Source organism: Copadichromis virginalis, linkage group LG18 (genome assembly GCF_057382275.1).
Source record: "Copadichromis virginalis isolate Kocher_CV1m ecotype Utaka linkage group LG18, C_Virginalis_male_GT1.1, whole genome shotgun sequence".
Classification (NCBI taxonomy): Eukaryota; Metazoa; Chordata; class Actinopteri; order Cichliformes; family Cichlidae; genus Copadichromis; species Copadichromis virginalis.
In genome coordinates, this window is record NC_140635.1 from 28,535,219 (window position 1) to 28,552,707 (window position 17,489).

The following is a 17,489-nucleotide window of genomic DNA, read 5'->3' on the forward strand; positions in this document are numbered from 1 at the left end:
CCATGGACTATCAATAAAACCGAGCTTTGACTGCCTAAACCTGCGTGTGGGATCCACATCCACACACTACATGACAAATATTGGACACTGAAAAATGATTTTCTTTCTTGAAAAGGTTTTTTTTTCTCAGCCAAAGCAGACCTTGACCACTCCTTCCCTCTTTTTAAACCTGTAATGCTTAGGATTTGACCATCACACCTCTCTTTTGATATCTACTTTATGGCCAATAACTGCATTAGAAGAGCTTCATAGATGGTGAAATCACATCTCAAACCTATTTCCATCTGTTTGGATATATGTGCGGTTTGTGTTTGTTCTCTAGTTTTCTTTTATAACACCATGAATGTCAGGAGAGACTTTTACCAATGCCCATCACTATTTCTTCTCCATCTCAGTGACAAGAGGCTGTTTGTGGTGCTCTAAAGAGTGGCCTTTAAGCTCAGGTGCAAAATTGTGCCTGCAATGTGCAGACAAAAGCATGCATGCCTCATGGTAATTCATGCAAGCCCACTGGTCCATCAGTTATTTATCAAATAAAACCTTAAAACTAGTCATTATAATGAACACATGCTTTTGTTTGCAAGTTTGTTTGAGCGCACTCTGTCTCTCTCCTGACAAAGCATACCCAGACGTACCCAGCTGCTTGTTTCCCTGAGACTTCTGAGAACTTTTATATTTAAAAAATGAAGTAGCAGTAAACTGGTGGGTGGCATGCAAGATCAATATGGACACTTACTGGGAAGTAGAGAAGTAGCGCACCAAACAAGATGGCTTCCAGCAGAATGAGACCAGATGTACGAATGCTCTGTTAACAAGGAGAGAGAAAGACAAAATCTCATGAATCAATGACAGCGAGAGCTTGGTTATTTATGGATTGCTGAAGGATACTGAAAAAGAATAATTGGCCTGATGGTATCAGACGCTGAGGCTGCTGACGGGCATGCAAAAGTACCTATAATGTTGCTGCTGCTTGTATTGATATTTGTTCTGGATTTGCAGTGAGCCTTTCTTCACATTCATTTTCTCTCTTGTATCTGCTTTGTCCTTTGGGGCCACCATAGTTTACCTTTCAGATTCTGCTGCTGCAAGTCAGACATAACAGCCACGACTTGCATGCAACTGCACGAAAATGCAAATGATACATCGCACAAATATATAAAATATATGTCTCTTAGTGACGACAGAACTTTTCTGGGTTGTATTTAATTACCACATTACCACATATAAGATTTTTTTATGTTCATCCAAAGGCCTCCAGGGACATCTCTTGTGAAGTGAAGAAATATGGGAAGTTCTGAGGCAACAACACGATTGTCTATAAATAGATCACCAGGAAAGATTTAAATGCCAGAGGAGTGATTGTAAATATTAATTATTATCCTAGACTGCAAGAATGTCACACTGAAATGAAGGAGGGCTGGGTACGGTTGATGGTAATGATGTCAGTGTAATAAGACAATAAAAATTACATAAAAATTAAAATAAAATAAGATAAAATCAACTGGTCTGTCTTTATTTGGCTTTATTCTTGATAGAATACGATGGAAATTTGTGTGAATTCGCAATGCTTTAAGAAGCAGCTGTATGTCGTAAATAAAGCAATATTTTTTTTTCCAGTTTCTACGTTGCATACCGAAATTATTTGAGGACAAAATCTCAAATGTCCTCTTTTAATCTGGGCATGTAATTCGTTGAACTGCATGCGGCCAGGGAGGCCAGGGAGGATCTTTTGCTACTCTGATGGCTTAGTACTGTGAAGGCATGATCAGCTGTAACACAGCGGTTCCTATTTTCAAAACATTCGTGAGTTTGTCATAATCACTCAGTTTGAATTTAATCCCTGAAACCTTCGTCTTTATTTAATTTAAAATAATTTTCCATGACATTTCACTGACATTTCCAGTTAATCTTCGCTATGGAGGTTGTTTCAAATTAGGCAAAAAATACCAAAATTGAAGAGTAGGGGAGACTGTCAGTGTGTAGTTTGGGATAAGCTCTAAAACTGTTAGGCCGTACAATTTCAGCATCCATCCACTTATTACCATATGCAGCATAGCGTCATTGTGGACCAAATATCCAGGTACACTCCGGACAGGTCGCCATTTCATGGCGGGGACAGTTTAATGACACAGTTTAGTATTATCTTCCTTGTGCGAGTGTGGGGGATCTGTGCTGGGCCCTACCCTTTTCTCATTATACTTGCTTCCTTTAAGTGCCATCTTTGAGAAATACCATATTGCTTATCACTATTATGCAGATGATATCCAGCTCTATTTTGAGCTAAACGACGATCTTGCTCTGTCTCTGAATAGCCTCCGAGAATGCATGTCTGAGGCCAAGAAGTGGTTGTTGTCGAATTCTCTTATCCTTAATGAGAAGAAAACCGAGATTATGATTTTTGGTAGTAATGCCCTTCGTGCCAAACTCCGGGATGCCTTTGGTTTTCTTAGTTGTTCTCTCTCTGATACTGTCAGGAATCTGGGTGTCTTATTTGACAGCTCCTTTTCATTTGACAAACAAGTGTCTGCTGTTGTCAGATCTAGTTTTTACCAGCTTCGTCTTATCTCTAAGGCTAGGCGCTATATCCCGCATAAAGATCTCGAAAAGCTCATCCACGCCTTTGTAACGTCGAGGCTAGACTATTGTAATTCACTTTATTGTGGTCTCCACTCTTCCCTTTTACAGAGATTACAGACAGTTCAGAATGCTGCAGCTCGCATTCTAACCAAAACCAGCAAGTTTGCCCACATTACTCCTGTCCTTGCCGATCTGCACTGGTTGCCTGTCAAATATCGTATTCAATTTAAAATTTTGTTGTTTACTTTTAAAATTACTAACAACACTGCACCCAGCTACCTTAAGGACCTTTTAAACCCTTATGCTCCTGCCAGGGCTTTAAGGTCATCGTCACAGTTACTGCTGGCTCAGCCCAGATCTCGACTTAAGACTAGAGGTGATCGATCGTTTGCTCTTGTTGCACCTGTGCTTTGGAACAATCTCCCGATTGGCATCCGGGCATCTGATTCTATTCATTCTTTTAAATCACAGCTTAAAACATATCTTTTTAAACTTGCCTTCTCCACCTTTTAATTGCTGGTTTGTTTGTTTGTTTGTTTGGTTGCTGTGACCTATTGACCTCTTGTATTAATTCCCTCCTATCTTTCTATTGGTGTTTTTTATTATGGTGGTACAGCTTTTATCTTGCTATTACCCATGTGCTGTAGTCATTCTTATTGGTAGCTTTTATCTATGAACATAACTCCTTATTTTTATTTATCCGTTATCAATGTTTGAACCTTTTATTGTTTTATGTAAAGCACTTTGGTATGCCCAAGGCTTTTAAATGTGCTCTATAAATAAAGATTGTTGTTGTTGTTGTTGTTGTTGTGGTCCCTTTTGTCTTTAGGTGAAAAAAAAAAGTATAATGTAATCTTGCAATCTTCAGGTATTCTTTGGGTATTCTTCGCCAAGGAGGTTATGCTTTTAGTAGTGTTTGCGTATGTGCGTGTCATTTTTAATGTTTGTACCACAGCTTGAAAGTTTTTGAATGAATTCTGATGAAACTTATACGGGTGTAGAGTCAGGTCATGAAAATGTGCCTTAGTTTCAAAAGCTGACAAAAATTTTATAGCTTCCACATTATGATTCTTATAAGTGTGGTGTGTATTGTTAACATAAAGAAAGTACCTTATAGAGTAAAATAGCCTGTCACATGTGACCTCTGACCTCTCCTTCAAGGTCAATAGACTGATCTATAGGTCAAAGTGATTTACAGAGCTATTTTTAAAAAAAGTAAAAACTATGTGTATTACTGCCGTTGTTTTTATTGACAACACATAGGATTATAGGGAATATATATGTGGATTCTAATATGTTACTTTAACCTCTTCTTTAAGATCAAATAAGCTCAAACCTTCATAAAATGTATCTTATCTTTAAATCGTTGCTTGAAATTCTGCTGCCTTTCTTTGTATTTTCAGCATTTAGGAAATGATTCTGGTATATGGGGATTCTAAATATCACTTTTTTTAGTTTGCATCCAAATAGCATGTCTTATTTGACCTCTAACCTCACTTTTACACTTAAAATCTGCCAATTATGTCAAGTATATATTAAAATGGGTTTCAACAAAGCCTTTGCACTTGTTTTTGTTGTGCTACAAATGTCTTAAACTACATTTAAAAAGAACAAAGAAAGCAAAATGAATGTATACAAAACACAAAATGATTCCCTCAAATGTAAATCCTGCCCACAGAGCTGCCTTGGTGGAGGTTTCCTCTCTCAGAGTGCTTCTAGGTTTTTGACTATTTCAAATTCTCTCTAAACTTTGCACTGAAAAAAAATGAGGTTATGAGTGCAGGCCGGCGTAAGCTCTACTGACATCACCACACATGCCAAACTCCCTCCAAAGTCTAAACTAAGTAGTAGAATAAGCTGTTAAGCATGTCCCTATCCACATTAGAAAAGCATGCAACCGATAATTTGCATTCTCCTTACCTTGTTTCTCCTGAAGTGGTAGACCACCACCATACTGGCCAAGTCCAGCATCATGCAGAGACCCTGGAAGGAGGCCACAGAGAGCCTCAGAGCACCGTCCTCCTGCACCAGGCAGGGCGTGTCATCCCGGCAGTAGGGACAGCCCTCGCGGCACGGCAGGCACTTGCTGGACACGTCGGAGGATTCGTCTCTGTGAGAGCCCTGCTCCTTACCTGAAGATGTGAATACACTTTAGATTTGTTTCATTATCACTTATCTTATGTTGTTCAAGTTCAAAGAAAGAAAGCCTTTGCAAATTCAAATCTAATCACATCTCGGGACACAGGTCTGATTAGCACTGCAATTAATTTGCATTTAGCTGTCACAGGCTGACTCCTTATTAAATGCTCAGTTAATCAATTTCAAGGCAAAGAAAGCATCAAGCCAATGAATCAAAAAGCCTTGGGGAGATAATTACAAGAATGCAGCCTGTAATTAAGCAAATGATGGATAATGAAGGCGAGGAAGATACAATATTGTGTCACTGCTCTCTTCCTCAGTCTTGCGTAATTGTAGTAATATCAGCATGTGACACACATGGATTTGGATGGGGTTTATCAATTCTATCCATGATTTTTTTTTTTTTTTCCCGTTGAGAACGTTCATTTTTAGCATGAACTGGTTCCTTTGAAACCTAAATTTAATCAATTACGTGTAAAGACACGACAGATGATGCAAGAAATATAATTCTTAATTCCAGGATGTCAGCTGCAATGGGATTTGCAGTCAATCTGTAGCTGAAATCCTTCATTTTTTTTCAAACACACAGACATGCAGCTCCTCGAGCAAATGATGTTTGATAAGCATGTAATTCCTCTGTAGGTCCCAGAGCTCATACGGTATGCAAATGCGGCGCAGTTGCACAATGCTTCAGCAGAGCGTGATTGTAAGAGAATGTGCTGAAATTTCTTTGATAGTGGTTAAAAACAATTTTAAGCAAGAAGTGAATTTAAGTAGCCACTGAAGTCGTTTCATTCGGCTGAGAAAAGAATGTGTAGCTGCCGTCATAGGCAACTCTCGCATTTAAGTTCATTTTATTAGATATGTAAGGTTGAAACAATTAGTAGTTGAAATATTAAGAAATAAATCAATAGTAATTCATGTTTTGTTCATTGGATTTATATGTTTAAATGTGTTATTTTTACTAATTGTGCAATTAGATAGGAACCTTTTCTATAGTTCCGTCTGTTGTTGCTAAGAGGGTATTTTTGGCTGGCACACTCAGCAAGCTAATTGAGACGAGCCACGAGGTTTGCACCAGGGGCGGAGCGGGGGGGTGGCTTACGGGGCTTAAGCCCGGGTTGTTTTGTCAGAAGCCCGGGGTATTTTGGAGTGTAATTTTTTCATAGTTAGATGCCTGGCTGACAACTGTATAAAACAAAAAGTACACACAATATTCGAAGCACATAGTGCACACTGTGGGAATTTACGACTGTGCGTGAATCCCCCCCTGATATTGGTATGATCCAAGCTCAGGCACTAAGCGACTGAGCGAGGGGGCGGGGCAGCTGCTGCCCGTGAGTGCGCTGTTGGAGAGACGGAGCCAGCCATACTAAGGAGAGCTTAAGTTTGAGCAGGTACCAAAGCAAATCATTCGTACCGTACAAATAATGTAAATATGACGGTGCATCACGAAAGATTGATATGAAACTGATCACTTGACCAATATTACGTTACTCGCTCTTCAAGTGAATCAACAAATGGCGAAATGAAAAGCCGAACAAATGCTATTTTTTTTAGAGTCTTAGCTTACGTGTGTTTATTTCATATTCTCAGTTCTTACCCTCCCCGACTAAATCGGTTTCAGTTATGTACTGAAACATAAGAATGGACATTCGAGGGTTCTTTCAAAGAAAAAACTCAGGTAAATGTTATTTTATATATTATGCTTTGTATGTTGTTCAGTATATTTCTATGCAAAACAAGAGGGATTTCAGTACACAGCAGGATATTCACATTTGTAACCAGATATTTACATACACTTTAGGGAGAAAACATAAAACATTTTTACTGTACAACATCAATTTAGAGTAAATTTTTGTTTTAGATAAATATTGAAATATCTTTTGAATTAGTTAAATGTCAGAATAAAGAGAGACAGAGCTGTCTATTTTTTATCACTTTCATCAAATTTAGGAGTACATGTACACTAAATTTATTGTTAATTAATAAGAAAACTCCAGACGATTCCATTCTGAGCTGAAGAAGCTTCTGATAGGTTAGTAGAGTCCATGTGAGTAAACTGGTGGCACAGCTGTGGATGCATATAAGGCAAAACACAGAGCCTGTTTCTTTGACATGGGAACATCAAGAGATATCAACCAAAACACCAGGAAAAGAACTGTGGAGCTCCATAAGTGTGGCTCAAGTTTGAATACAATTTGGTGCCATTTGCAATTAAGAAATACAGATAGTTTCTCTCTTTACTCTTAAAGTTAACAAATATGTTTTTATATTTATCAATCTAAAGAAATAAACATTTAGTCTGATTTGATGTTACAATTAAAAAAGTGTTTTTATCTGAAGAGTAAATATCTGGTTTCAACTGTATATTTGATGATTGTCAGCACAAAGAGGGAGAGAGAGGAGAACGAGGACAGAACAGATGAACAAGAGCAGGTGAGACACACATGTTAGTCAAATGGTTGTTTACCAAAAGTATCACCGTATCACAGGTCCTCATGTATCTCGTACCTAGTGTTTCTTTTTAGGTTTGTTATTTTTCAAATTCTGTATTTATTAAGTTCTGCAGGCTTGTTTGTACAACAAGGCTAAATAATTATATAAACTTTTCTCAATCTAAATATTGTACTTTGGTAGAATTAAAAAATAAGTGTAGTGCAGGTCTATGATGATTTTTAGTGCTATCATCTAGTTCTGATTCTGGTTCTGTCTTGGTTAAGTCCTCAGTAGTCCTGATTTTGAACTGTTGTAGTCCTGTTTTAATTCAGGATCAGTTCTGGGTCTGGTTGAATTGGGGTTTAGTCCTCGTGTCTTGATGCAGCCCTGACCTTGTTCTGCCTTGCTGCTTAATTAAAAAACTAGTTTAAGGCGTCCTGCACATGTGATATATATTTTTCCCTATATGAAGTCATTCTTTTTTGAACAGAGCCTATTAATCTTTCAGTCATTTCTACACCCCCCCCCCCCCCCAAAAAAAAAAAAAAAAAATCCCACATGCATACTACTCTTTGGGCTAAGCCCCGGGTGTTTCAAATGTCTGGCTCCGCCTCTGGTTTGCACGTCCACAGTAAGATAGTAAATAGTAAGATAAATAAAAGAGTGCCTTTTTTGGACCTCCCCACGATGTAAGGATTAAAGTTTTATTCCCTTTGAGTGAGGCCAATGAGGTAAATGTTTTCTTTTGTTTATTTTCGTTGTATGTAAATATGCTAGTGTTGCGTGATATTCTAGTGCAATTACCGCAGTGTGAGGTGTAATGTGTATTTTATTGATTGTTTTGTTGGAATGTTTCGCCATATATAATGCTTAGGGGCTTTATTAAGAATATTCATTTAAGTTTGTATTTCTTTTTAGTTCTGACGGCATTGTATCGGCTGTGGTTGGACATCATTACAAGTTAAGGCATGTCGAAGAATCCTCCTGTCCGAAATAAATGTCAGTTAAAACACAAGGAACAAGTTGAGCTTTATTACGACTCGAGGGGAGTAACAGTCAGAACTCAGCCTGCTTCGTGCTGGAGGAGAGAGAAGGAGAAAGAGGTCTGCCGCAGCGGAGCCGAGTGGGAGCGGAGCGGAGCCGACAGCGCGCCGGGTCACGTGATTAAGCTCGCGTCTCTCTCACGCATCAAAGACGCTCAAACACACACACACAGACATCTCATAAAGCAACCAGAGTCCAGCGGTGCAGCTTGGTTAAGCTACAAAGAAGTAACACGTTTATACAAGTTAAATGTGGAGAGTAGATTTCTTTAGCTCATCTTAAAGGGACTCTGTCAAGCAATGAAAGTGGAAGTGTGGTGGTTTGGAGTAAAAGTTTAAGCTCATGTTATTGTTGTTTATGCTAAGTAACTGTACTTAAGGTACGTTTAAGTTGATTATAAGGGTTTGCTTATTTTAAGACTGCATTAGATATTCAAAGGTCACATTATAGTATTTTGTTTGACATTGAAGGTTATTTTCTGTTTTACTACAAGTGAAGAGCAATTTACTATTTTGGTTTAAGAGTTTGTGACATATGTTTAAGTTGACTCTTTAAAGTAAAGCAATTTAAGGTCCTAGGTGCTTCATAAGGTGACTATTCACGTATTTAAGTTGACCTAGGTGACTTGAGTGTAGTACAATACCTTTGACTGTCTGTGACATGGAGCAAGAAGGCTGTGACACTGAAGCTGTGGAGCAGCAAGAAGCTTTTGAAGAGCAAGAAAGTTTGCCAGAACCATGCACAAGTAAAGCTACTAAAGAAGGAAGTTTGAGGAAAAGTCAAAGAGTTAAGAAGTTCACTGAAAGGGGCCAAGCACTACATGATGAAAAGGTGAACAAGCTTCAAGCTCGCTTCAAAGTCAGTTATGAAATGTGGAAAGTTGTTGCAAAACAAGGCAAAAAGGCACTTGAAGAACCTGTTAGTGCAAAACTTAAAGAGCTTATCGGCCGAGTTGAACATACCTCGGCAGAAGTGAAACAAGTTTATGATGAACTGCGCAATCATGAAACTCCTGATGCAGACACTCGCCGCAGAGTGGACACCTGTGATGCGGTTTCTCAAAAGATGATAAAGCTAGCTCAAGAAAAATTAGCAGCAGAAGAAGACGAAGAACTTTCTGAGAGATTGGTTCACTGGAGTGATATAGGATCAGCATTCAATTCTGCCGCCTCTCAAAGATCCAAAGGTTCGAATAGCAGGCAATCAAGAAGCTCAAGTAAGTTGTCTGTAAAGAGGCAAGAAGCAGCTGCAGAGCTTGCGGCTGCTGAAGCAACTCTGAAGATTATGGCGGAATTGGAAAGTGAAAGAAAGGCACTTGAAATCCTTGAAGCAGAGAATGCTGAGAAACAGAAGGCCTTAGAGCAAAAGCGAAGAGAGCTTGAAAGGCTAGAAACAGTAAAGAGAATGAATGCTGCTAAAGCACGTTTGAAAGTGTACAATGACGAAGGAAGCTCAGATGAAGAAATATCAGACCTTCTGCACGAAAGGAGCAAACGGAGAAATGTCACAGCTAAACCGATGAATCAGTTTGCACATTCGCAACTTAATGCAAATGCAGAGCCGTTTGATATGCCACAAGCCAACTTAAGGTCACAACCAAGAGAAAGCAAACAGGAAGATAGTACCACAACATTGGCCCAAGCTCTAGCTGAGTCCATTCACATAAGTCGCCTACCAGTACCAGAACCTACAGTCTTCAACGGAGATCCTCTCAAGTACAAGGATTGGAAAATGTCGTTTCAAATGCTGATAGACAGAAAGAACATCCCAGTGAATGAAAAGATTTACTATCTTCACAAGTATGTTGGAGGACCGGCGAGAAAGGCTGTTGAGAGTTATTTTCTGTTGGGAACAGAGCGTGCTTATTACTCAGCATGGAACATTTTGGAGGAAAGATATGGAAGTTCATTTGTAATCACCAAAGCTTTCAGAGATAAGTTGACATCATGGCCAAGGATTGGGAACAAGGATAGCGTTGAACTTCGAGAATTTTCAGATTTTCTCAGAGGATGTGAAGCGGCCATGCTTCAGGTTAAAGGTCTTGAAGTTTTGAATGACTGCAATGAGAATCAGAGAATGCTAAGCAAGCTACCTGATTGGTTGTCAGCAAGATGGAATCGAAAGGTCATTGAAATTGAAGAACAAGATGGTTCTTTTCCAACATTTAGCCACTTTGTTGACTTCATTGCGAGAGAAGCCAAGATTGCGTGCAATCCAGTAACATCGCTTCATGCACTCAAAGCAGGTGACTCAGAGAAAATGAAATCTTTCAAGACAAGAAGTGTTGGAGCAAAGGTGCTAGTGAGTGCTGCAGAAGAGACGTCCAACACAAAAAAATGTGTGTTTTGTGAAAACTCAAATCATAGCATTCACACATGTAGGAAGTTTATGGACAAGGTCTTGAGTGAAAGAGTCAAATTTGTGCAAACTAAGCGACTGTGCTTTGGATGTCTAGGCTTTGGACACCAATCAAAGAAATGTGAAAGGAGAAAGATGTGTGACACATGTAAAGGGAAACACCCGACATGTTTGCATGAGGAACGAGACAAAACCTCAAAGAAAAGGAAAGAAAAGGAAAGTGACAAGGAACCACAAATGAAAGAGATGGAAGGCAATAAAGAGAGTAGAGAAACCAAACCCAAGGAAGCACCAAGTGAAGCAATATCAAACCGTGTGATTCAAAGTGACAGAAGTAATCTCACATCTACAATCATTCCAGTTTGGTTATCCACAACAAGCAATCCTGAACATGAGATTCTTCTCTATGCTCTTCTTGATAGCCAAAGTGACACGACATTCGTCTTGAAGGAAAAGGCAGATGCTCTGGATGCAGAGAAGGAATGTGTGCAGTTAAAGCTCTCGACAATGTCTTCTAAAGACACTTTAGTACCAAGTCAAAGGCTGTCTGGGTTACAGGTCAGAGGTTTCTCTTCTTCAAGGAGAATTCCTCTTCCTGTGACATACACAAGAGAGTTTATTCCTGCGAATTTGAGTCATATTCCCACACAAAGGACAGCAAGAGCGTGGCCACACTTAGAGCACCTGGCTGAAGAAATCGCTCCACTGATTGAATGTGACGTAGGCCTGCTCATTGGTTACAATTGTTCACAAGTGTTGGTACCCAGAGAAGTTGTGGCGGGAAAAGATAATGAACCTTTTGCCCAAAGAACAGACCTTGGCTGGACAATAGTTGGAGGAGCTAATCCATGTGTTGACTATGGGGATGCCATAGGATGTAGCCACAAGATCATTGTCAAGGAAGTGACACCCAAGCAGTCAGCTGAGCAGTTGGTCAAAGAAGTGCAATACGTCTGTCGCACACAAGTCAAAGAGGTGGTCACATCTGCAGATGTAATTAAAGTGCTCGAGTCCGACTTCAATGAAAGAAAGGTGGAAGATTCACACTTCTCACAAGAAGATTTAAGGTTCATCTCCATAATGGAAGAAGGAGTGAAGATGAAAGCAGATGGACACTGTGAGTTACCTTTGCCATTTAAGGAAGACAGACCAAGTCTGGCAAACAACCGGAGCTGTGCAGAACACAGACTCAAAAATTTGAAGAGAAGATTTGAGAAGGACAAGCAATACCACAAAGACTACACAGAGTTCATGAGAGAGACTATAGAGCGTGGTGATGCAGAAAGAGTTCCCTCTGTAGACCTGGACAAAGGCCCTGCCTGGTACATTCCACACCATGGAGTGTATCATCCTCAAAAGCCTGGCAAAATAAGAGTGGTGTTTGATTGTTCAGCAAAGTACGGAGGGGTGTCCTTGAACGACTACCTGCTTACAGGGCCAGAGTTAACCAACTCTCTAGTGGGGGTCCTGTGCCGATTTCGGAAAGGTCCAGTTGCAGTGATGTGCGACATTGAGCGCATGTTTCATCAATTCAGAGTCAGAGAAGAAGATCAAAATTACTTTCGCTTCTTGTGGTGGGACAATGGAGACTTCAACTCTACTCCATCTGTCTATCGCATGCGCGTACACTTGTTTGGAGCTGCTTCTTCCCCTGCCTGTGCGAACTTTGGTCTCAAGTATATTGCTGCACAAGGTCAAGGCAAGTTCAGTGAAGCTACCATAAGATTCATTGAGCGAAATTTTTATGTGGACGATGGTCTTATCAGTTTCCACTCAGAAGAAGAGGCAATTTGTTTAGTGAAGGAAGCAAAGGAACTTTGCAGCACAGGAGGCTTGCGACTTCACAAGTTTGTTTCAAACAGTAAGCAAGTGCTTAATTCGCTACCGGAAGAAGATTGTGCAGAAACAGTAAGAAAGGACTTGTCACTGGGCGAGCAACAAATTGAAAGAGCCCTAGGTGTCAAATGGTGCATCGCCTCGGATTATTTCCAGTTTCGAGTAGTTGTGAACGAGCAGCCACTTTCCAGAAGAGGAGTGTTGTCCACAGTAGCCTCTATTTACGATCCACTTGGCTTTGTGGCACCTTTTGTTCTACTTGGGAAGCAGATACTACAGCAAATGTGTCGAGAGAAAGCAGATTGGGACGAACCACTCACAAGCGATCTGAAGTCCTGGTTGTTGGATCTAAAAAATCTAGCAGATGTCAAAATTGACAGATGTTACGTGCCAAAAGATTTTCAAACAGTTCAGAAGTACGAGCTTCACCATTTCTCAGACGCAAGTGTTTCAGGGTATGGTGTTTGTACGTACCTGAGAGCTGTCAGTGAAGCAGGACAAGTCCACTGCGCTCTTGTCTTTGCCAAGTCCAGAGTAGCACCCACGAAGGTTACTACGGTGCCACGATTGGAGCTGTCTGCAGCAGTTGTAGCAGTGCGGATTAGGGACATGCTCAAAGCAGAGTTGGAGCTAGAAGATGCTCAAGAATTCTTCTGGACAGATTCTCAAGTTGTCTTGGGATATATCAACAACGATGCGAGACGTTTCCATGTTTTCGTTGCAAATCGCATTCAGCGTATTAAGGAAAGCACTCAACCGATGCAATGGAAGTTTGTGGTATCAGATCTCAATCCAGCAGATCATGCCTCGCGCGGACTGAAGGCCAAAGACCTCATTACCTCCAACTGGTTTAGTGGTCCAAGTTTTCTTTGGCAAGAGAAACTTCCCCACGAAGAAGTCACGGTGGGGAAACTTGATGCAGAGGATCTAGAAGTACGCAAAGTTGTTGTACTCCATACAACTACAGAAACAAATTCTTTGGCAGAACGTTTTCTGAAATTCTCCAGTTGGTCAAGGTTGGTCAAAGCTATGGCAAGACTTCTCAGATTTGTGAAAGAGTTTAAGGGCTTGGAAAGGAGAAGCAATAAAGCCACTAACCTTGAAGAAAGGAAAGAAGCCGAGCTTAAAGTCATATCCATTGTACAAAGATCAATCTTCTGCAAGGAAATCAAGGCACTTCAAACGCGAAAGGATCTACCCAAGGACAGAACAAATAGACTCTATCGACTCGATCCCTTCCTGGATGAGAAGGGTGTTCTTAGAGTGGGAGGTAGATTAGAGCGTTCTACATTGCAGCCACACGTCAAGCACCCGGTCATCTTACCAAAGACTTGCCATATCGCAAAGTTACTGATTGATCACTATCATCAGCGGGTGAAACATCAAGGACGGGGCATGACGATAAATGAGCTGAGATCGAACGGAATATGGATACTAGGATGCAGTCAAGCAGTATCATCCTTTATCTACAACTGTATTAAGTGCAGGAAATTCAGACGTCGAGGAGAAGAGCAAAAGATGGCAAACCTACCAAGTGAGAGAATGGAGACCACCCCTCCCTTCACGTATTGTGGGATGGATTGTTTCGGCCCATTCTACATTAAAGAAGGAAGAAAAGAACTGAAGCGTTACGGGCTTCTGTTTACCTGTCTATGCTCTCGTGCGGTGCACATAGAGCTACTTGATGATATGTCAACCGACGCTTTTCTAAACTCACTGCGTTCTTTCATCGCTTTGCGTGGGAATGTACGTCAGTTGCAATCAGATCAAGGCACCAATTTTGTTGGAGCCAGACGTGAGTTTCTGGAAGCAGTAAAGGAAATGGATCAGGAAAGTTTGAAACAGCTAGGCTGTGAGTTTGTGATGAATCCTCCCTCTGCCAGTCATATGGGTGGAGCCTGGGAAAGGCAAATTCGTACGATCCGAAGTGTATTGACAACCATTCTGGATCAGTCATCCAGATCATTGGACAGTTCATCTCTAAGAACCTATCTTTATGAAGTGATGGCGATAGTTAATAGCAGACCTATCACCCCACATTTACTCAACGATCCTACTGGACCTCAGCCACTTACACCTAATCTTCTGTTGACCATGAAGTCGTCAGTAATACTGTCACCACCAGGAGACTTTGTAAAGGAGGATTTGTATCTTCGCAAAAGATGGCGTAGAGTCCAGTACTTGGCCAATGAATTTTGGCACAGATGGAAGAAAGAGTACTTATTGAGCCTACAACAAAGACAAAAGTGGCACAAAACAAACAGAAATGCAAAGATCAATGACATAGTGATCGTACAAGATGACCAAGCATCAAGAAATGACTGGAAGTTGGCCAAAGTTGTTGCCATACACCCGAGTGAAGATGGATGTATACGCAAAGTACAACTGTTAATGAGTGACTCATTGTTAGATGACCATGGAAAGAGACTGAGTAAACCAGTTCTACTTGACAGACCTATACACAAGACTGTGACACTATTAGAAGCAGATTAGTTTACATTTCATAAGTTCATAGGTGGAAATCACAAGTGATTTGGTGGGAGTGTAGCTGCCGTCATAGGCAACTCTCGCATTTAAGTTCATTTTATTAGATATGTAAGGTTGAAACAATTAGTAGTTGAAATATTAAGAAATAAATCAATAGTAATTCATGTTTTGTTCATTGGATTTATATGTTTAAATGTGTTATTTTTACTAATTGTGCAATTAGATAGGAACCTTTTCTATAGTTCCGTCTGTTGTTGCTAAGAGGGTATTTTTGGCTGGCACACTCAGCAAGCTAATTGAGACGAGCCACGAGGTTTGCACGTCCACAGTAAGATAGTAAATAGTAAGATAAATAAAAGAGTGCCTTTTTTGGACCTCCCCACGATGTAAGGATTAAAGTTTTATTCCCTTTGAGTGAGGCCAATGAGGTAAATGTTTTCTTTTGTTTATTTTCGTTGTATGTAAATATGCTAGTGTTGCGTGATATTCTAGTGCAATTACCGCAGTGTGAGGTGTAATGTGTATTTTATTGATTGTTTTGTTGGAATGTTTCGCCATATATAATGCTTAGGGGCTTTATTAAGAATATTCATTTAAGTTTGTATTTCTTTTTAGTTCTGACGGCATTGTATCGGCTGTGGTTGGACATCATTACAAGTTAAGGCATGTCGAAGAATCCTCCTGTCCGAAATAAATGTCAGTTAAAACACAAGGAACAAGTTGAGCTTTATTACGACTCGAGGGGAGTAACAGAATGCATGGTGGTAACTGTGATCTGAGACTCTGTATTTTTGCTGTGAATCACAGAGAAGCTGAATTTCAGCTAATATGTGTTTAGATACGCACAATAAGTGTTCACCATGACAGGATGTTATTTTCTGTATTTGCATCCTTATGCAAATTCATAATGAATGTGAGCGTGATTCATGCTGCAACTGGCACAGACTGTCTCATCAATGTCTGCCCTTTAAACTCCTCATACATAGATACGCTCTATTATGTACATTTGTTAAACTGGCCATTAATGCAGATACCTAATCAGCCACTCACATGGCAAAAACTCAACAACAATTTATGCCTGCAGATATGGTCAAAATGAGCTACATCAAACTGAAGCAGAATGGGGAAGAAAGGTGATTTAAATGACTTTGAATGTGGTTGTAGGGCTGGACTGAGGATCCCAGAAGCTGCTGATTTACTGGGATTTTTCCACACAACAATCTCTAGAGTTTACAGAGCCACTAAGATATGCAGAAGAGCATCTCTGCACAACACTTGGAACCTTGAAGCAGATGGGCTAAAGCAGCAGAAGACCACACATGCTGTCAGCTGAGAACAGGAAACTGAGGTTCACCAAAACTGGACAATTAAAGACTGGAAAAACATTGCCTGGTCTGAGAAGTCCCCAATTCTGCTGCAGCATTCAGATGGAAGGATCAGAGTAAAGAATGGATCCATTCTGCCCTTTCTCAGTATTTCAGGCTGGCATTGGTGTAGTAATGATGCAGGGGATTTATTTCTTTGCATACTTTGTGTTATTTGAATACCAGCACCTACCTGACAATTGTTGATGACCATGTCCAGCCCTTTATGAACACAGTGTACCCCTGTTCTGATGGCTGCTTCCAGCAGAATAGCGCACCATGGCTCAAAGCGCAAACGACCTCAAACTGGTTTCTTGAACATGACAATGAGTTCATTGTACACAAATGGCCTCCACAGTCAGCAGATCTCAGTCCAATAGAGCGTGACTGTTAATAAAGGTCTGGGTGGAAATCAATAGTGTCAAAAAAACAAGCAAGAAATGTCTAAAAGTGTTGAAATAGAGTATTGTGTTTACAAAGAGACTAAGTCCAGATAGGAAAAATGTTTTAATATTTAAAAAAAGATGAGAAGATGTCTAAAAAACACTCCGGAGGCCCATGCTGCGTGTACTTTTGACAGTCCCTAACCTCAGCTTGTCAATTTCCATCTACTTTCAAATGCCAGATGTCAATAAATAAGCACCAACTGTGGCGCATGAGTCAAGCTGAGTCAAACCGGACCTTGTTTTAGCCCACAGCCCATTTGTTGAGTTGTTGTTGTCAAACTACTGAGCTTACTCCATTACTGAAGAAAAATGTCCTCGACCGACTTGCTGTAAAGACTGAATTTCTCCGAGTGTTATAAGGTGTGTGTGGCAGGTTTACATTCGACAACCAGAGCACGTTGGGGATTTTTGGCAGTGTTGGTTTAAACAAATAGCAAATAACTTCTGGCCCAGCTGTGGCTCACACCGCACACATTATTCTGGTCTACATACTGAACCAAATGGCACAACTGTGACATCTCAACCTGAGGATCACATGCACAGTCAGTTTAGTCTAAAGTATTCACATTACTTTATTACTGCTTTATTTGAAAGATGAGAATATAAACAGCTCAAAGATGAAGTATGTAGTTAGATCCTTCAACAAAGCCCTAATAACCAAAATCAGATGAATGCTGAAATTAATACAATACAGCCACCAGCCTCTCTCCTCTGTATCCCAGGGGCTATACAGAGGAGGCTGATTACGTTACAGCGACACGACGAAGGCTGTCCAAATTTGAAGGCTCCTCCAAATGCG

At 40.3% G+C, this 17,489-nt stretch overlaps 1 protein-coding gene across 1 annotated transcript in view; it reads right to left on the reverse strand.

Moving 5' to 3' along the window:
* Positions 1–17,489, reverse strand: part of gpr158b (G protein-coupled receptor 158b) — a 107,436-nt gene that overhangs the window by 32,638 nt on the left and 57,309 nt on the right. Inside the window, exons 4-5 of the mRNA XM_085439864.1 lie at positions 4,498–4,709; positions 737–805 (exon numbers count right to left, since the gene is read on the reverse strand). Of these exons, the coding sequence (XP_085295990.1) occupies positions 737–805; positions 4,498–4,709 (281 nt within the window). The remainder of the gene's footprint in view (positions 1–736; positions 806–4,497; positions 4,710–17,489) is intronic.